The 22,643-nt window shown below is 31.2% G+C and overlaps 1 protein-coding gene across 2 annotated transcripts in view; it reads right to left on the bottom strand.

Moving 5' to 3' along the window:
- The window catches only part of LOC137930819 (very long chain fatty acid elongase AAEL008004), a 28,247-nt gene extending 12,197 nt beyond the window's left edge, over nucleotides 1-16,050 (bottom strand). The window contains exons 1-2 of one of the 2 annotated variants that reach the window (XM_068774146.1): nucleotides 15,737-16,050; nucleotides 1,291-1,368 (exon numbers count right to left, since the gene is read on the bottom strand). In XM_068774146.1, the coding sequence (XP_068630247.1) occupies nucleotides 1,291-1,339 (49 nt within the window). In that variant the 5' untranslated portion in view covers nucleotides 1,340-1,368; nucleotides 15,737-16,050. Of the gene's footprint in view, nucleotides 1-1,290; nucleotides 1,369-9,777; nucleotides 9,916-15,736 lie in introns of those variants that run through there. The other variant, XM_068774145.1, reaches the window with a different exon arrangement.
- Between the last annotated feature and the right edge of the window lie 6,593 nt (nucleotides 16,051-22,643).

The raw sequence follows: 22,643 nt of genomic DNA, 5'->3' as shown, positions 1-22,643 counted from the left end.
CTGTGGCATATGGTGATGCCACCTTAAATAAAAGTAACGTTCACGGTGGTGCAAAATGTTTTGTAAGTGTGCTGGAGGCCTGAGTATATCAACAACAAATCAAAACAGTAGTTGCATTCGTCAAATGTTGGATGACTGTTAGTGAAGTTGCCAAGGACCTGAACATAAGGATTCGCTGACAACATTCTATTTTTACCAAATTTTTAGGCGTAAGACGGGTCGTCGCTAAATTTGTACTAAAATTGCTCAATTTCGACAACATTAACATAGTTAAGGAGTTGTTGGACTCTACAATCGAGAACCCAAATTTGTTCCAGATGGTAAAACCTGATGATGAAACATTTGTCTATAGATATGACGTGGACACCAAATTTTAATAATTGCAATTGGAAGCTTCCACATGAACCAAAACCGAAAATTGCGCGCCTTGTTCGATAGGATGTGGAGTTATTGCTTTTATAGTTTATTTGCATTGTAGAGGTGAGGTGCTCTTCACGAATTTTGTGACAAAGATATCTTCATAATGTTATGCGCAATTTATACGAAACAATTGTCCAGAAACGCCTGGATTTAAAGAAAAATTAAAAAAAAAATTGGGACAGCCCTTTTTAAACAACGTTACCTATGAGCGAATTTTTGGCCGAAACATTACTCTATTTAAGTCGCAGTCTCTGTATTCCTCGGTTCTGTGTATATCCATCAGAGTTGTGTGACTTATTGTTGTTCCCGAAACAGACTAGGAAAGGAAAGAACGACGCTGTGCTACGATTGACGAGATAAATGATCGAGAGAAACGTTGAACAAGATCATTATTTATTTTAAACGTGTTAAAAAATGAAATATACGTTGGCAAATGTATAATATCTTATGCGTATTACTTTGAAGGGGACAAAATAGATGTTCATGAAAAAATAGGTAAATTAAAGATACAAAACATAAATACACATATTATAAATAATACACTAAAACAAAAAAAAATCACTATACTTATTGAAAAGACCTCATTCATTAGTTAACAGACTTAACTTTTTATTTCAAATAATACTCTATACTTAAATCTTAATGTTAACTAGTCATGCAGTCGCGTGTTAGTAACAGTAGAATTTTTTTTATACCTACTTTTTTATTTTTAAGATAAAACATCCGAACAGAGACGTTATAAAATATATTTTACTTGTACAAATTTATTTAAACAAATGAATTATACTTAAAATAACATGGCTACATAGGCTAAAATATTTAAAACATTTAAGGCATTCACGACGATACTGATAAAAAAAAATTACTTACCGCTCTTGTTGTCCATTAAATCTCTGTACCAATGGTAAATACTCGCCATGGTGGGAAGGGTTTTCCAACACGAAAATTCTGTAACAAATAAAAATACAAACTTAATACCAATTAAGTAAGCCGATTGCTGGACTCGAGCGAATTGTTCGTACAATTAGGCCATTTGACTAACATCGGTAAGGCGTGGTGCGTGGAAGTCGGCAGTGTGCGGCTATTTCTAGTCATCACGGGTTTGGTTTAATTCAGTGTATTCAACGTGCCTAAATGTTAAATTTCAAACTTTTAAAATAATAGTAGTCAATTCATATAGCGCGTACAGATGGCCTTTTTTATCAGTGATATAATAAATACAACAGATTAACAAGATGGTCAGTCAACGGATTAACAACAAGGGGCCTTAAATTTCTGGAGTAGGGACCTCGGACCGTCAAGCGCAGCGTAATACTTCCGCCCTCAAGGTTACAATCTTGTTAAGATCATAGATGTAGGTCGCTTCACACTGAGCTTATTGGAAATCTTTCAGTGATGCCTATGTCTCCATATATACATGCTAGCTATTTAAACGCAAATTATTAATAAGAACTTGTATAATAATTATATTTATCACCAATAATGATCTCCAGAGATGTATAATTTTTTTTGTTCAACAGATAAACTATTCTAAAATTTTCGGACGTATTACAACTAAACAAATAAAAGCGACCTTATATAATATCCTTGAGGTTATTTAAATAATCGTGTTTTAAGCAGGGTCGGATAATATTGACAGATCAATGTGGTAATAAATATAAAGAAAAACATAGGTCTGTTCCAAGAACTTAATCAGATACATTTAAGGGATAACCTCGATTTTTGGGCCGTTATTTAAAAAAAAAAAACTAGTATTTCTACATAGTGGATGACGAATAGAATTTTTTACATTTTTTTCATATCGTGAAATGTACTTTGTTATATAAATAAGAAGATCTAGAACACGTCGTAAATAAATCTACTGTAATAAATATTATATAAGTAGATTTGCATTAAAGCAACGAACGCATCTAGATCAGAGATGACAATATCAAATGGAAAGCAAACGTATCCGCGCACACGTTGAACATTTGAGAAAAAAAGTAATGTAGTCGCGGAAAATGGAAATGTCCTAGAGCAATCGACGTGTTTATTAACGGAGTACATCGATGGAATGTTTACTCAACAAACATCTTTAACGCACGTACGTAACTTTGTTTGTAGCGCGGATAGATGGCGGAAGTAAGCGGGTTGCAGCACTGTCCTTAAAAAATACGGTTGCAGATTTAGCATACAGAATGAATGATTAAGTGAATTCCAGCTATTACATCATAGAGCACATGCTTTAGTGAAGGGGACGAAAAACGAGAAAGATTTTTGTATTAAAAATGTTTCGAAGTATAATTAAGCACGGTGAATCACCACGATCACAAGGATGTTGCAGAAAATTTATCTGAATTGCTTTTGCTTTAAGTTGGTTTTCTTTCTGCAACTCGAGGACGACTAAATAAAAATTATTTGTTTACATAACATAAATTACACTGTTGTACCATACTACCGAAACATTAATTGGCCTAAAATAAACAGTTATTAGAAATTAGATTATTGTTCTGCTTTATAACAACTCTTTCTTATACGATGCTGGTTATCCAAACATTCTTGTATAACGAGCTCATCTGCCCCGTATAACGCGTTATATAGAAATGATTCCCATTTAACTTTTATTGTTTTGGGTTTAAATCGAACATAAAGATAAAACGCCGTTCTGAACGCAATCGAACTATACGTTATAACACTTGTTATTTGAGGGACATTTAATCACGTTATCAAAGTAAAGTGTTATGGGGGTGCAGTTTACTATCTTTAAAGACCTTATATATAATATTGTAAATTGCAATTCACAACGCTTATTGATGAATATTATCCTGAACTATTACCTGAATCAAATCTGCAACCACGATTAGAATTTTTTGGTTTGTAACATCGCCGTTTTAACTGATTTGTATTAAAATATAGTTCTGTGTTGTTATTGACTTTATTCAGAATATACAGAACTATATCAGAGGATACAGAAACCATTCATAATTTTATTTTTTTCTGCCACCGGTTTTTTAATAGTTTTTATCTTTTTTAACACATTACATATAGAAACATTGCAATATAATATTGACTAGTAATAATTGAATCAGTATTGTGTTCCGAAACACAAAGACCGCCATTTCGTACGTATTCGTCCATCATGTCAATTAACAATCGCATCGGAAGTGGTGACAGCACGTTTCGCTTCTAAACTCACGTTGGTATGCTTTCGTTCTATTGTCACGTTCCATGAATGTCATACAAAACCATCTATCTTTGAGTAACATTAGGTTGTTAGTGCAAATTGTTTGTACAAGTGTTAAAGCACTTTATGCTTTAAACTGTAGTTATATAAAGACTATCTGACAAATTGACAATAAACGTTAAATGCATTTAATCGAAACTGTGTGGCTTGCGCGTGCACGCACGTTTTCAAACGCTGATAAATTACGTCGACATAGAGAGAATACATTTGTTTAATACTATTTTGGAACTTTCTGCTAATGGTACTTTTCATATTTCATTAAGTCTTACTATTCATGTGGATATTTGACAAAGTATATCAAGTGCATGACGGCGATTAAAAACGGGAACGATTTCAATTGAACTCGATTTATGCTTGACGAATTAAAACAATTACCTTGATTTACTTCTTTTCTCTTCAAAACTTCCAATAAAAATAACTACTGTAATATACCTTTAACACAATGTAAGCATTTAGCTTTTTATTTTTATTTATTACTTATCATTGATAGTGCGTATTACATCTTGAAACAGAATACACGGGTCTATTGGTTATATGTGTAAATGCATTAAATCTTTTACACTTATTTCTTACCACCTTGTATACAGTCACTATGAAATGTGATACATTATTATTATTTTTTTAATTGCAATGCAGCACGTCAAAAACTTCGGGCTGTAGAAAGTCTGTAAGGACAGATAATAAACAAAAAATAATTCTCATATTTAATATATTATTATTACATAATTTATTATTTTTGAAACCTCTGAGTAGGGTTTACCATGCATTAAGCAAATAAGCTATACATTCACCCATTTAAAGCTTGTACACCTATAACCATGGTGACATTATTAAAGTTTATATTTCGTACGAAAACAAGCTATAATAATTGTGGATCGTAACGATATTTGCTCACTCATATTTACCGAACCAAAAGCACGAAGAAAATACAAAAAAAAATTCGTTCGTATTTCTACAAAAGAAATGTATTTATTTTATATTCGAAACAAACAAAACTATACCTCGTCACATTATCACATATCACATTCTTGAGACGACATCAGCGGTAGAAAGAGCGGGAAGATGGAACAAAGCTGATCTTACACAACTGTCTATTATACGTTAGACCTTGACCCGGTCTCTGCGATGCTAACTCTCACTTACACTTGAAAAATATTTAAGTGTTACTCGCTATACGACGTGGGTTATGTAATACGGAGATCGGTTATTTAATAATAAAAGAATATAAAGTTTGTATTAATCAAAATAAAATATTTCGGGAAACGATTATGTTTTTCAACTGAATTCGGCATTTTATAATTGCTGTACGTAGCCAACTTGAATATTAATATCAATTTGAATAAAAATTAATTCGATTTAACTGACCTAATAAATGATTAATAGAAACTGTAAGCAACATAAAAACCGAGTAATATTTAACTTATTAAGATAATCAATTCCTAAATCAGAGGCGGTTTGATTATTTTTCAGATTTTCATCTCGTGTGTCTCACAGAGACTGTTGAATGGTTTTATGAAAAATATTTATATTCAATAGGGATTCACACGTCCTAACAAGGATAAAACACTTAACTAAAAATAAAAATCAAAAAAGGTAATTAATTGTCGATATTAGCAATTAAAAAAATCATGATAGCAATCAATTAAATTTTTCATGACTTACGGCCTATTATTGGCATTAAACAATTTGCCTGCCATATGAGGGCAACGAAATAATTATAAACAGGTGCATGAATTATTTGTCAATGGGTAACGTTGTGTACAATTCGATGGAAGAATGTTTATAATGCACGGGATTCGTGTGACAGCCGGTAGGTCGCGGCAACTTTCACTCGTACTCTGTCTTACGTAAGGACGTTGCGCCAGAGCGACCACGTTCGCGCCCTGCGGAACCACTGACCCACTGCCACAGAGCAGTAGTGGTACACCCCACTACCCGACATTCATCCCATAGAACGTTTGAGAACGTTGCGTTAACGTTGCGCGAGTTACCACTGTTTTTTCTTGGCGTTCGCTTACTCGATGTCAGAAAAGATTGCAAAGAATATAGATAAAAATCACTGCGACTGGAATTGTTTGGCGCTAATTTAAATAAAACGTCTTCAAAATTTAGAATATAAAAAACGTAGGTCATATTTTTTCTTAACTCTATTAATGCAGTTAATGACATATATCAAACGAAAATCGCAAATTTAATTTAATATTACTTATGTACGAGCAAATTCATTTACATATAATAGCTGCTTTTTATTGAAATTCATCAAATCGATAAATGATAAGCGAACACTAAAATATGATTTAAAAGTTTTTGTAAGTAAATGATTAATATGGAAATTTCGGCGGTTTAAACAGTAGCCTACATCGAAAAGATACATTTCAGGTTATGTATATATTACGTAAATATAACAAGATTCTAATTTTAAATGTTTTGTGCAATATTTTATTTGATACAAAAACATTTAAACGAATTTACTAAAAAAATAAAAACTCAAACGATTATATCAAGTTGTGGATGATAAATAAATAACACTTATCTTTATCATATATTTGTCAGAGATAATCATAGGTTTTGAAGAGTTCTTAAAATGTTAGGTTGTATCGAAACCTCATAAAAGATAAAAATTGGTATGGATCCATAGTCCTTCATAAATTTTATTTTTAATTTCCTACATTTCATTAATTGTTACAAATCCTGTACCAAGTAGCACAATTTCCACTGTTGTGCATCTTGGATGTAAATTGTGCTACAATAAACTGACAATTGAGCCAAAAATAAAAAAAACTGGAAGATTTTAATGTCAAAAATCCGCACTAAACTTCCAAAACAAGTTCATCTAAGAGAGGATTATCTGAACATTAAGACATAAAAAAGATGTTTGTATATAATATTTTCCGTTACGTTTGTATATAATTTTTTACCTGTTAATGCGTTACAATGATATTCAAGTACGCGTATTTTTTATCTATATCATTATTTTCGTAAGTAGAAAGGGGTGTATGTAAAGCAATTTGCTGTCAATTAATGTATGGTACAACCTATCTAAAGATCAATAGTTTCAGAAATAACAAATAACGTAATGATAAAACAGTAACAAAAAAATCGTTTTCAAAATTCGGCTTACTACAAATTAAAATTAATTATTGTTTATTACCTGTCCCTGTAGACTTATTACAGCCAGAAATTAATAGCCTGGCGCATTTCAATAGAAGAAAAAAAATTAAATTCTAATCTAAATAAAAATAAATACTACTACTACTAATAAATAAAATAACCTTTACATATTTCTTATAAAATTATTAACTCAAAAACCTTAATGAGAAATAAGCTTATCTGATCACTCGAAATACCAAGGATAGCGGTAAAGTTTTTGAGTTTATTTATTGACGACAGGAAACGAAAAATTACTTACGTCCGAAAAAAAAAAATACGTTTATAAATAACCATTGTGCAAGGAGTTCCGATATCGCCTTCTTTATACGGGCCTAGTAAAATTTAAAGGGCGCGATCTTGACTCGGACGTTGACCGTACTTAAAGTGTAATTCATATTAATGGATTACACCTTAATTCAAAGACCTTTAACGATTTCTGATATTTTTTTTATTGTTGAATGCTAAAGATCAGAATAAATACGAGATGTACGTAGTTTTGTTTTATTTGGTATGCGGTACTTTATTATAAGATTAATTAATATTTAGATTGATTAATTTTTTATTTAGGTACATATTGGTTACTTATATACATTTAAATAAAGACAGGAGTATGAACGATTAAAAGCTGTTAAATCTCTGCGAGCTTTGTTTTCTAAATATCGTAAATTCAAAAAAGTCATATTATGTCACCACACTAGTAATATATATATATATATATTTATATGTTTATATATATATTCATATTACAATTCTTTACTGAAGTAGCATGAGCTACTCAAAATATCATATACGTGTTTATTGACGTAAATGCTTAACTTTTAAATAAAATAAATACTCGTAAATTATATGAGTTGTCTTAATATGCAGTAGTTCATTTATTAAGACTTATCACGGCCATTTTTATACCTTTTTATTTCCGTATATACCAGATGTATCTTTGCGCAATATATTCTATCGGTTTTTACTTGAAAGTTATTAATGTTTTATATTAATATTAATTCAAATAAACTATTGAAAGCTATTTACAATTGCTATAATCGATTTTGTATAAAGTAACACATTTCTTGATAAACAATATCGATAATTTTATACAGGAAAAAAATACAAAACAAACTTCCATTTACACATAATCGATGTTAAGTAAAATCGAACGTTATGCGATTTACAACATACATACGTAATATTTGTAAGTTCAGTTTTTAGTGTGAAACGTACCTTTGACTTTTTACAAATTAAATTAGTTTGATAACTAAATTATTCCTTGTAGACAAGTAGTGCCCCACTCAAGATTATCCAGATTGGAACATATTCTTTAATATCAAATCCTGCGCAACTTTACGTTCATCTTATTGGGATAAGAAAGAAGTTTGCGTAATACCAATAGTTTCGTTAATTACGACAACATTCAAAACGGAAAAGTAATGTTTACACACTTGCAGACGAACCGAAATAGACGCCTCGGTGCGGTAATATGGGATAAACAATTTGTAAAAGATTCATGTTAACATTATTTCTTAACGCAACATGTCATTATTTAATAACCGGAATTATTTAAATCCCATGAAGTAAGGTCTTACCAGGTGGTCAATTTCTACTCGGTAAGCCGTGTTCCGGGAAGCATGTCATAAATCCCCTACTATCGAATTCTACACGCCTTTACCACTTTGTCGTAAGTGTTCCAAAAATTTATAACAATTTATATATATTTTGGATTTATTTATAGTATATTTATTTACTCGACAATCAATTGTATTATTGATAACAGTGATAGCCAGGAAATTTTTCTTCGCAAGAGATCTGTAATTACAACTTGTTATATTTAGCTAAAACCATTTAAGGATAGTTTACATTACTAATATGTAGAAGAGACGGCTGTTGAGCCTGTTTTTGTTAGGATTGCGGTAAAATACTATGAACTTTGCAAGAAGGAAATCATAAAGCAAGCTTTATGTAGCAATTAAGAGTAGTATTACAAAAACAACTTCTTTTTTGTTTAACACATACGATCAGCCGTTAAAATAAAATCTCGTTGTAAATTTCGGTCACAACTTCGTGAAGTAAGCAATACCTGTTATTAAGTTTTGGTTGATTCGAAAAGATTATGTTGTTTGCCACAAAATAATTTAAAATTATTCAGTATACATTTTTTAGAAATATAATTTCATGTGAACAAATTGAAAATCACACTGATAACAATGAACTACTTAAAAGGAAAATCAGTATTAACATTGTTTATAAATAAACATTGTATAAAATAATATGAAATTGAAATATAATTGTTTTTGCGTAATTATATATTTACATTCATCCTGTATAAAGTAATCACTCTGAAATTGTTACATCGATTTGTTTTTTCTATTGGAATGCGACAGGCGAATAACTTTTGTCAGTACAAAGTCTGCAGGGATAGACAGTAAACAATAATTAATTTTAAATATAGAACTTTGAATTTTGATTAGCTTTGCGTTATTTATTATTTCTGAAATCATTGATTTTTAGATAGAGTACTAAGTATTAATTAGCAGCAAACGAGCTATGCCTTTACCCTCTAAAAGTTTTTACAAATAGGTGTCTAATCATACTGTACAGTTAATTTACAGTCAAAACTTAGGTGTGTAAATTATAAAATTTAAAGTGTTGAAATAAAAGTTTAGCAACTCTTATTAAACCCGGTCAGCGTCTGTTGAAATCAAACGTGCGGTACAACGGTTTTTACGTATTGTTATGCGACCAATTGTTAATTTAAAAAAAAAATACTTTTTAAGATAAAAATTCATTTTTTAGGTGTATCTACATGAATAATTTTTATTAAACTTTATCTTCGTTAGCTAGATATACTTTTTTTCTTCCTTCATTAATTAAATTTTTAACTAGATCATCAAATTTTAAGAATTATTCGATAATCGAAAAATTTTAAGAGTAATACAATATCGGCTAAATATTATTAATATTATATAACAAAATAATACATAAAACAAACTTACATTTAATATAACGGCAACTATTGTTTGAGCGACCCTAATTTCAAACTGGCGTAACTGGCGGTTTCGAATAGGAAAATAAATCGAGTCGAATTTTTGTGAACCAGCGAAGCGCACACGCAGATGTTAGCGTCCGCCGAGGGCACGACAGACAGTGACTGAACGTAGCCGGCTCTTACCACCACTAAGTCGTTATTAGCTCGCTACCTGCGTCACACGCACGTCAGAGAAGCAGCCAACAGCGAGTCGACAACTTCTCCATAAACCAGAAATGATCGTTCCTTTAGCCTGTTTTCTATAAGTTCAAGCTCGTCTTATCTTCAAGTATTAATGCGACTTTATTCTATTATAAAGAAACATCTCACGCAACATTAAGTAATATGAATTGATCAAGATAAAACCAAAATTTGAAAAAAAAAAAACTGGAGGACTTTTGTATGTAAAATATTTACAAAATTATATATAAATGCATGGAACTATTTGGACTGTCTCCTATTATTCATTATAAATAATCGTAATAGGACAATAGACGACTTCTCGGACTCTTGGAGGTTTTTGTAGCAATGATTCTCTAGCATCCGATTCCAAGCGATGCAAATCCTACTGAAATCTTCACCCTACATTACACGAATACTACAATCGGTTCACTCACAAGGCATACATAATCTATCGAAGAGGACTGTTAAAGCAGAGGGGAGAATAACTTCGGTGGGCCATATCTGACAATGTGATGCCTTCTGATTAAAAACGCAGGCAAGTGCGCTAAATTAGAGAAAGCAAAGCCGTAGTTCGAAAAGAGAGTTGGAAGTAAAAAGCTGAACTAAAAATTTCTCATCTTGTCTTCTGAAAGATTCAAAAAGTAGAGATGCTTTTGTATACCTCATTTCCCTCGCCCGAGCCGCGCACTCCGCTAGACGAAGAAAAAGATTTAACAACAGCTTAGAGGGCCAATGCTATCTTACCTACTTCATCTTCCTTTCCTGTAAATCCTGCCCACCACTTAAAGTTGGCCCTGCAGTCGAAATCAATCCAGTTACATGCGACTTTGTTATGGATGTCACTCGCAAATTGCGCCTCCGTAACAGCCCCTGGCTTTAATAACTACACCATGAAGGTAATTAAAAGTTCTTCAATTATAAAGTGGTATTTATCAACAAGCTCTTTTCTAACGATTGGAAGAACGCAGATGTTCTAAGTCCAAGTTTTCTTTAAGCTTTTGGGATGATTTATAACCAATTAATCTTGAAAATTATTAACAAATCCTTGAACACTTTGGATTTTAAAACAAATATATACCGCGCATCTCCGCCGCGTCATAGATTACATTACCGCCAACCGTATTAAGGGATCTGACACAGAAGTTCCGATCTTCTACGACGAGGTAATAGTGTTCGTCAAAGTCAGACACAACGGCACATATAAAGTTTATTAGGTAATGCGAATACGTCGAGGGTGTATGTACGGCAAGTTTGCACCTATCGGGTCGTCGCCTAGGATAGATGCTGGGTCTGACTTTATATACGCTCTGAATCAATAATCCATCTCTTTTCAAGGGTGTAGACCTAGGTTTATTCGCTTACATCTGTCGTACACCTCTAGCATCAGAATAGATGCCATACGACAACGCTTCTAAACCGAAGCCAACATCTTAGAGTGTTGGTTCAGGAAACGAAGAATAACTTTAACTTTAGTGCAAGCTCCACTAAAGCGCGAAACAAGGTGGTCTTTATTTTGAGCTGTAATTCCTATTTCTGAATGAAAGTAAAAAGTTTCATTTGAAGAGTCCTAACATAGGCAAGAACGATCTATGCGCGTGTTAGGTGTGCAAGTTATTCACAGACTGCCGGTTGTACATAACATTCGTATTGAAGGTCTGCATGTGGACTCCGAACTACCAACGATTGTTAAATTTCTCAAACTAGCATTCAAACACTGATTCTTCCGATTTTAATGGATATCCGTTAATTGTAGGTGCTGTGACCTACGAAGCAATATCACCAGAGACAGTTAAATGTCCCGCCGTCCTGAAACCGAGACAAGTTCTTGAATTTCTGGACAGCACGAAGACTCGAATCCTGCCAGAGTATATATAAATCGCAACCAAACAAGATCATGAAATTTTCGCCGGCGAGAACGGTCGCATACAGGAACTACCATCACGTACCGGCAGGGTTTACTCACATCGTAGAAAAAAGCCTTAGCCTTAACGATTTTCGTAGTAATAGTATCGGTACCCAATTAATAGCAACTAAACCAATTCGAGAATCGGCATTCTCGAGAATCCTTGGATGGAAACGCTAAATGGATAACGAGTGACAAAGCCGAGGCTCTTTCTCGGGGGTGTTTGCACCTGATAGTTTGTTGGAGCGTCCACTTAAACGATCAGAGCTCGGCGTTATACGTCTTTTTAATTACTTAGAAATTTAAAGACGAGAATAACGTAAAAGACAAAAGCGTAGTGAATTTTATTTTAATAACACATACATGATAATTGATAAAAAACTAATAATTTTAGAATATTTCAGTTACTCAAAAAAAAAATAATAATTATAATTCATAGTTGTTAAAAAACTCATCAACTTATTTTACATTTATGTGCAAAATACCTTTTGTACGACAATATATAATTGTAATTAGTAGATAATGAGGATTTTACTCATAAAAATTACAACATATTTCCATAATAGGAATTCTACAAATAATAAATGCGAAATACTTATACGAAAAACAGAATACAATAGCTTCTTCGCAGGGAATGAAGGATCTTAATTAATATTTCATACCATTAAATTTACTTGATTAAACTTAATGTTCGGCACGGTATAAACTCCAGTTTATATATAGTTTAGCATTCATATTTAGATGTGTTCTGTGTTCCCTGTAATAGTATTTCGTCGTTTCAGGCTATTGCACTCCCACTGTAAGGTATTCATGTCCCCCAAAGATATCTATAGGGGGATATACCATAATCGCCACGCTTGCCTCTGTTGCCCATACCCTAGAAGCTTGTTTTATGAGCGGTGGCAATCATATATATGTGATTAATCCACAAAGTATTAATCATTTAAGATTGTATCCCGAGAATTAAACCGGCGACCTACGATCTCACGTTTCAGTCCTGTACCGCTGGGTTACTACTCTATCTAACGTGCTCGTACATGTTAACAATTATTCTGGACCATCCATCTATTTTATCCATCTTTTATAGTTTCATTTGTATTGAGTTCACGGAACAGGTCCGTGAGCTATAGAAAGGAATCTAAGTTATTTTGAACACTATTAATGACAAAATTCGAAACTTTATGTTTATTTCTGTTTGATATTAACGTTTAATTGAATACGTTGCAACTTGATAGCTAAATCTTTTTTCGAATGATTATTACGAAAATATTTTAAAAATTAAAACTACTTTTGACTTTTATATTCACACGACCATTTTCAATAACGCTTTAATACGGGAAATCTAGGGGATAAAATCCGTTAATTTTTTAAAACCATTAACGTCTTTTTGCCATTGCCACGTGACGGAAACGAATTAAACTAAATACGGATTTATATGAAGCACCAGAATCGTGTTCGTTAAGACATTATTTTTGTACGTCTCGTTAACTCGGTAATTTATCCAGATACGGCGCCTTTAAATCGGATCACGAGACAGTTTATGCTCTTCATTCATTCATTCATGTCAGCCGATATACTTCCCCCCACGACCTTGTTCCTACTCACGCTGTGCCATTGCTTAGCAGCAATATGAAGAGTGATACTTGACACCCTCTATATACACGACTGTCATTAGTTATTTTTAATAATATATATTAACGTAGAATACATCGTTTTTACGTTTTATTCGTTTTGTCAGGTGAACAGAACAGTGGATGTTTAGTACATAGGAATAGGTGTAATATTATTTGCAAAATAGTGATGTAAAAGGTGTTGTTTTCAAATTTTTAAGGCCAGTTGAAATTTCACTAAGAAATTAAGATGTGTTTGTGCAGGATTTATGCTTGCACTCAGATTTAGACACTAATTTAAAACACAAAAAGTTCAAAGAATTTTTTTATATATAAACCTGGTTTATGTTTATAGACTATGTGGGTTAATTGAAAAAAAAAAATCATTTCTGAATAGGAGCAGTGAAATTCATTGGATCCATAGGCAACAAATTCGTAAATCCAACTCTGTATATTACCTCATAAATCTAGTTTCAAAGCTTTAGTATTTTTTGACAAGCCTTTAAGATATTTTACCTCATGTAAATAAAAACTATACTTCACAGTTAAATTTTCTGTTACTGCCCAACATTCGTGTCAAGTTTTAACAAGAGATGATTTTTTTTGTGTTATTAAATAAATGTTTTTAATACCAATTAAGACATGTTTTAATAAACAACAAGCAATCTACCTGTTTGTTGTTTATCAATTATAATATCCTTTATACTTAATAAAACAATTACAAAATTTTATTACAACCATAAGTACTTGTATTAAAAATATTATTTATGTGTTCATTATTATATATACAATGTATATTTTTATGCAATTAGCTTTATTTTAAATTATCATTACATATTTTTGTGAAGTTTGATTAAAAAGTATATTTTAAAGTTGAATTAATTTACGAATTATCATCAGTTTGTAGTGCATGGCCTGTGACACACAAAACAACAATTATGAATGTAGTTAAAATTTACATCAATTCATAGAATTTGTGAAAGCACAAAATATGTAGGTATGACAAATCAAATTTGTAGTTTTATATTTGGTTTTCCCAAGAACATAATGAAACTTATACAGAAAGAAAAAATACAACAAAAAAATTACCTTTAAATGTTTTTAATTTATTCCCAACTTTTTTCACTGTTTCAAAGGTAAAGTTTGTGTAATAAACATGAGGTTTTAACAAAACATGGTAACATTATAGTGGAGAAGTATTAAATGACTGGTTCCCATATAGATAAATTCAAAAAAATATCTCATTGAAAATTAGTTTGAGACCCAATTAAGAAATTAATAATCAATATTGGCGAATCATTGTTATTTTTAGAAGTAAAGAGGGGAGTGAATAATTTAGTAAATCACATCAATTCTGCCCAAAAACATTCTTATTTTGAAAGTGAATAATCTATTATTTGTTACAATGCATTTAGGATGAGTAAATTGTTGATGATAAGGAATTAACTTTACAAGGTATTAATAACTCCTGGCAAATTTTTATGTAAATATCTAGACATTTTTTAAATTACATCTTACTATACTTCTAATGCAAAAATACACAATTCCTCCCTGTTGACCTTGTAAGGAATGCAATATATACAAAATAAGTTTTGAAACGACTCCTGGTAAGCGGCATAATATACCCAATATTATGCAGTTGCTTGTGATTCTTTAAATGTTAGACAAAATATTCAATTATTTGTAAGTTTGTCATTGCATGGTATGTATATGAGTTCATATTAAATAAATTTACAAAAATATGTACTTATTTTTATTATAAATATGTTCCACAACAATGTATGGATGATAGTGTTATAACATACAATTAAGTTTAAGTATAGCCCAACAGGCACAATAAATACTAATTGTAAAAAAAATGTACCATTGTGTATTTTTTATTTTAATGATACACTACCAGTTTAAAGTCTAAGTATATCTAATAAAACTTGCACAATATAGAAATACCTGTTCACACATATAAAAGGGATATAACAGTATTCTACAGAAGACAAAAATTAAATGATTAAAGAATTAAAAACAATACTAGCATCTTTATTATGTTACGGCGTTGCGACCATTTAATATAAGAAATGTTACAGCTATATCTTCAGCAATAAATTAAAATTTGTGTTTTTTTTATTAATTTCGTAAATTATGATAAGCCGTACTTTCTACATTTTTTGAGGCATTGAAAGCAGTGGGCGTTGTACTAACGCAGTGAGAGCAAATAGTTAAATTTACGTACTCACCTACTAAAATCTTGATATATCACCACGACAAATCTGTTACAACTTGAGTATTATTTAATTTTGTTATATGCATACAGGCTATAATCAGGACATTAGTGGAGAACGATTGTCACCTCTTCATTTATCCGTACTCGCTGACTAATTTAGGTTATAAAAATAGCTCTTAGTGAGCTTTTAAGATTTGAATGAATTTTTGTCATTAATTAAATATTTATCCTCATTATTGTATACACTTTGAATTTTTATTGTTAAATTATAATGGATACTATTCCCTAACAACATACTAATCCAATTCCATAATTCAGTCCTATCTCAGTAAGTTTACACAGATGAAATAAAACTCAGTACTTTGACGTTCTGGTTACGTCATTAGTGACTTAAATTTTGTATTTAATCTGCAATTGAAATCGTAAATTTAAAATTAAGAATCATAATAAAAAGAACTAAGTTTTTACAGCATTTTATTATACCGAGCTAATGATTAAAGAAATGTTTGTCTACAATGCGGTTTTAAGGTGTTTTCTTGAAAAGGTTATATGTTTATTTTTTTACGCGCCACCTAGCGATAAGAAGTAACACTGAAAATAACATTTTGATTATCGTACACGAGATGGCGAGATATACACCATTAAAATAATCTATGGCAGTTAAATATTTAGGGGTATAAAAATTATGGATATTAGTATTGAAATATGTCTAATAAAGTTGTTTGGAACTACCAGAAAAGTGTTTCGATCATTTTTTATTCTTCCTCCGAAATAGAAAAAAAAACTAAAAGTATTAACAACTAACAGGTACAACGTGTTCCAAGTATTTAATATTCGAACGGTTTATTTAAAATTGATGGATTAATTAATTGAAAAGAACGTTCTGCAAATAACAAGTATCAATTCAATACGGAAATCTGTGACTCATAATAACGAAGATCATTTTAAATAACGAAGTCGCACTAGGAAACAAATAACATGGTGTTCGTGTAAAAAAAATAATGAGTGAGAGATTTTATTATCATTATCTGGCGCCAGATGGTTAAGTAGGTTTTACATATTACAAGTACAACGCTCCATTAATAAAAAAAATTAATTCTCTTTGTGTTTTGGTCCTAGACATCATTACGTTAACCCACTTCGAAGAAACCTTATGAGGAGTTCAGGAATCAAAACCTTCATTTGAAATAAAATATTGATAATTAACAGAAAAAGATTTTTTTTATTAATAAAGATGAGATTGCATAAATTATATCATTTTTTACATGACCCACTCGTAGATATATAGAATTGGTTACTTGCAAAGTTAGTAATAATGAAGTATTTTATGAAATAAACATAAATTTAATTAGCCCACAAATAAAAATGTTCTGTTATATTTTACAATAAACAACAAATCAATATTATTTAATTTTAAAATAGTGTAAATGACAATGCAATAAAACAATAAAATTGTAATTAGTTTTTTAAGTAATTATTTCAAACAATCCATAACTGGACGTAGTAGGCATCTCACAAAGATTTTCAATTAAACCGATAGAAATCGGCCTGTCTTTTTAACATATTTATTATTATTTACCATACTCTACTTACTCTTTGCAGTAAAACTCGCAAATTTAGTTATCTTTGAACGTTAATAAAAACATATTTCGAAAAATAACCTATTCCGACTGAAAATGAAGTAGTATGGTTTTCTTCGTAATAAAGATTTTTAAAGACAGAATGCTAGGTGGCGACTTGTGTTACAGAAGCTATAGTAATAATTCAAAAAGAATGTGAGGTTATATATACATAGGCCACTTTTTAATTTAAATGCATGTTATCATCCATTTGCCTATTTTGTTGTATTATATGTTTAAAATACGTCTTTTTTCTCACGGATTTTGGCTTTTCGCCAATTTTTCATTCACTGCTTCTACTGCTTGACTTGAGGCGGCAAATCGTTCAAGGCGCTTTATCTTGACCTCTTTAATTTTTGTTATTTATTTGTCAGTAAATACAATTTAAAAGAAATTGTACGTTATTTGTTCTCTTAAATAATCGACATCGAACATAAATGCCTACGGGGGATGAACAGAGATAAAAACTCGTTTTGTTATTAAGTATTAATTACGATATATATACAATATTATGTACAATTTATTACGAATTAAGAGTTATAGTCGCATTAGTACGAACACCACCTTGCTTCTCTTTCTTTTAAGAAGACGGCGACTTGTATGCTCGATAGGGGAGGCCCGGGCAAAGTATATACTACAAGGAAAAATTCAGGGAAATAAATTAAATTATGCTAGTTAGAGAATTTCTTATCATGGATTGCACTTAAAATCACCTTTGCTTACATGAGATCACCATTGAGAACCCAGTTTATTATTCGCTTTGCTCTACCTATCCGGACCAAGCGGATATCCATTGCAGGCAGAATGTACATATTTCATAGCAGTTATAATAGAAGTTCTTCCTTGTTCTCAATACGATGTGCAAGCTTTTTGTGCCCTCTAGCGACACTGAAAGCAATGGATCAAAATGTCTATAGGTGTTTTTATTCCATATATTATTTATTATTAAACCCCTTCACTCGCGCTAAAGAAGTTTTGGTGATCGTAGCAGAATCTCGGCATGTTTTTTCCTAAGACTTGAAAACCAATCTTTGCCTGTATAAAATTATGAAATATAATAAAATTGTTTCACCTAATAATCGTATTAAGGCTCGGGGAAGCGGTCCATTACAACTATTTCCAAGAAACTATCACGATAATGGCAAAACTCCTCCCCGCATCCTGTGCGGCTTGTATTTTGTTAGGGTGTGAGATTTAATTATAAACGAACTCTTGGGCACCCTGTATATATCATGTTTGTGTCTGTGTATTATTATTACCAAAATGCTGTTCTTTACGGGCATTACAATTTAATTCAAATATATCTAACTCGATATGTTATAAGTTTTAGTATAAAAGAGCAACATCGTATAAAGAACAAGACTTTATATTATGTTAAAGTTAATAAAATATGCATTCTCTTACATGGCAATTTTTAAGTTGTTTTCTCAAATTTCGTGTGGCTTAAAAGGATGTACACGCTTACTCTTTAGAATACATAATGGTAACTTGTAAGTCGATCTGCGCGTGGGCGGTAACTTTGTAAGTATTCTTCGGAGGTTTCTAATCATGTATTGGTTAATAAAAATTATATGACTAAATAGTTCGAATTAAATTTTTTTGACAGTAATGTCTAATTACTTAAGTAAACGTACCTACGTCGTAACATTCATTATCTAATCGAAAGCAGCGAGGGGCAATGGAAGTACGATTCGAATGACTGCGGGGATCGGAATGCTTTACTACCGGCCGAGTAGGAGTAAAGCTTACCCCCTACGCACCTATCGTAGTCAAAAAGAGCTTTTGTAATCGTCTTTTTACTCGACTTGGTGGCTTTATACTCGTAGTAGGCTTTCTTCATGTTGTTAGGTAAGTGGTGCAACAGGACATTTAACTGCTTCTTCGTGAGGAGCAACAAGTGCAGTTTTTTGAACTAGAGGTGTTGGTGCACCGAATCGAGATTGGCGTGCAAGTCTTGGATGTTAGAGACGAGGTGCACGTAAAATGAGAGAGTGAAGCAAGGTACTAATAGCATATTTAGCACTACTGTTGATAGAGACATTAATTGGACTGACTGGAGACTGCGGGGTCACTCGTGACGTATTTGGGTAAGGGCGTAGGTCTCCGTTCTCTACCGTTGCGCTACCAATGCTCATAATATTCCGTATTCTTTTATCGCATTCATAATATTTGATAACTGGTAATGCTTAATCAACTATATTTAGTAAAAAAAGTATCAAAATCAACCACACTTTACATACATTGTGCTATTGTTTGTAATAAAGAAAACAATTTATTTTTATATAATTAAATATACTAGTTTTAAATAAACTGTTTCTGGTTTGTCTTTGTATTTGTTAGTGAGTTCATTTAGTAGTTTTAGTAACTTAAACTAAAGAAAAGTTTTGTTTGTTTTAAATTAAAGGTCATACTTATTAGCACGGTATGATGGAGTGACCTCGTGCCCATAACTGTCGTTAGTAAGATCACTATACAATTTTTTTTTAACATAAAGTAATAACTTGAAAAACGAGTGGCAAAAAAACGATGTAACTTAATTCTCGTTGAGCGTAAGAAAAAAAATTATAATTAGTAAACACTTAGTGAAAATTACCATAGATAACGTAATGTTACGGACAATTTATTCCATAAGTTCCCTACACTTACTCCAAGCATTTTAACACAAATGAAACTTAGTTGTAACTATTATCTTATTACTGAATGCTTTTCCAGAACTATTTTTTAATTTATTTGACGTAATAACTAAATTGATATAAAATTAGTTTATTTTTTTTTTCAATTGCAAAATTTGTGTGAATTGTTTTTCTCAAATAATACTGTTATTAATATATTTTTTTTAACATGATTTATACATAATGGCGTATACACGAACGCGATAAATTTTTAATGGAGTAAAGTTTTTACAACAAACCGGATCCTAAAATATTCCTCTGCGTGTTCTATTATAACACGAAATGATTTTAATAGCCTATTGGTGTCAACTCATCACATATGTAAATTTTAAAATTTATCAAATATAAGATTTAGGAAATAATTAATATAATTTCAAATTTAAATAGGTTACTTAGCCATAGCTTTCTCTACATATTTTTTTTAGTTTTTAAACAAGCTACAACTAATTACCAATACTTTATCGAATGAATAAATTTTAATTATAAACACGCAATTCACTACCTATTTTTATATATACTGAATGTCAAGTATTTTTTTAAATAAACGTGAAAGGAATGTTATTAAGCCATGTTAACCTATAGAATATTAGCGTCTTAAATCTTTCCAGCTTTTACATTATTGGACTTAAATAGGAACGATATTTATTCCCTATAATTTTGTTTTTTTGTTAATTTGGCCTTTTGTTGGCACGTTTAGAATTTTATATATGGCCAATAATTTATGACACAAGAAGTAAAAATAGAGTTATTATTTATGCTCAATTTTGTATTAGTCTATTCACTATGGTCACGAATTTAGGAGTGTATGCCTTTTAGTGGTACCCATGCATCTACCGACTTCTAAAATTTACTGACAGATTGATTGTACTGTTCATTACACATTTTCTATCAAATCTTTTATATATAACTAACATAAATATTCGTAGAAAACGTTTTATCGTATGCTTTATACGTAAGTAATAAAAGTTGTTTTAATGACAGTGTGTTTTTATATACATGTAACAAATGTTTACATTTTTTCCTATTTGTAATGTGTTTTTGTAACATGTTTTTGTAAATGCTATAATTCTTATACTGTAGAAACTAAAAGATCATAAAACTACTACATATTGTTTATACAGTGTTGTTTTAATGTTAATCTAAAACTACTCTACTACTCAAGGCGCAGCTTATGTATTTGCTAATCCCTACTAAACTATCTTAACATTAAGCGTCGCTTTATTGTAAGATACCCCGATTTAGCCAGAGTTTGTGGAGCCTAACTATACTTGCCTTGACCATGATCTTTTTAGTATATTTTTCTAATTAGTAAGCTTTCTATTATCAGTGATAATTTTTTCACAAAACCAGTTTTTTTTTCATGAGATTTCAGTAAAGAATCTCAAAAGAGTACACGTTTCACTAGGTTGTTTCATGATAGTGTACATAAATGTAGTACATAAATGTCGAGACTTCGAACAAGTCAAAACTGTTTTATGGCCTACTTTGAGCTCTTCCTAAATGTCCTATCCACATTTATGTGGTGCAAGCACCATTTTTTAAACGACTTATGCTTTTAAAGGTCAACTCATCAAGTAAGCAAAATAAAACAAAACAAGTCCAGGATGCTTAAAACAATTTTGTAATTCTCTACAACTCCTTAAACGCCACAAAAATAACATCGAATTTCTTGTTATATTGGTTAAATTCAGGGATAGCAAAATGAACATAATTAGAAATTGTTTGACTATATATTTAATAACAAACAGATTTTACGGCAACAGAATCTAAAATGACATTTTATTTTTTTTAATTTTTCCGCTTTTTGTTTATATTATAATGAATCCTATCATAAAAAAATTAATGAAAGTTTTCTGTTAACGATAAGATATAAACACTTCTTAAATTTTGAAACTGTATTTCTTAAAGTACACGTGATTAAATATTAGATATATAGAGATATATATAGAGCTTATTTACATTAATTGTAATAAAATGGAGAGGGCTATGAATGAATGGAGTTCCGCTAAGAATTCTAATTAGAAATGATGTGATCCACAAAATAAAAGATTTTCATCATCATTGCAACAAATATGCGTCACTCAAAGATCGCCAAGATAACCGGTCTTGCGCTACCTGCATCCAGCGACTTGCTGCGACCTTGAAAATATTGTCGGTGCACACTGCGTCTACCGGCTCGTAGTTGCCAATCGAGTACGTGAAGCCGAAACCTCAAGGACCGTCGATTGTACGAGCGAATCGACTTCAGAGGATTCTTCAAGTTACGAAAACAACCAGTTTCCAAAAATGGGCGTAACTAAAGTGTACACTTGTTAACAATCATTGATAATATTAATGGTGATGGAATATAATTCTAATAATTGTTTTGTGACTTGTTTTCAACTATTTAGTCTAAACTTGTTCAATGCGAACATATTTAGGCTAAGGCTCTTGGCTGCGGTATGTGTCGTTTAGGATTAATTTACGATTTTAATTATTCTGTGATTAAACCCAAATTCTATATTGGTACCCGATTTGTTGGGAATGCTCGTGAAAGCTTACCGTCGGTCAGTAGCCATTATCAAGTCAAAAGGTATTCTATAGAAAAAACTACGTGGCATCGTTCATATTTTGCAAATTATCTTTGCTG

The sequence above is a fragment of the Battus philenor genome, unplaced genomic scaffold (genome assembly GCF_028537555.1).
Source record: "Battus philenor isolate CCGP_79_NKW_IND1 unplaced genomic scaffold, ilBatPhil1.0.hap1 SCAF_7, whole genome shotgun sequence".
NCBI lineage: Eukaryota > Metazoa > Arthropoda > Insecta > Lepidoptera > Papilionidae > Battus > Battus philenor.
Note: the sequence above shows the minus strand (reverse complement) of the source record. Positions and strands in the feature narration are given on the sequence as shown.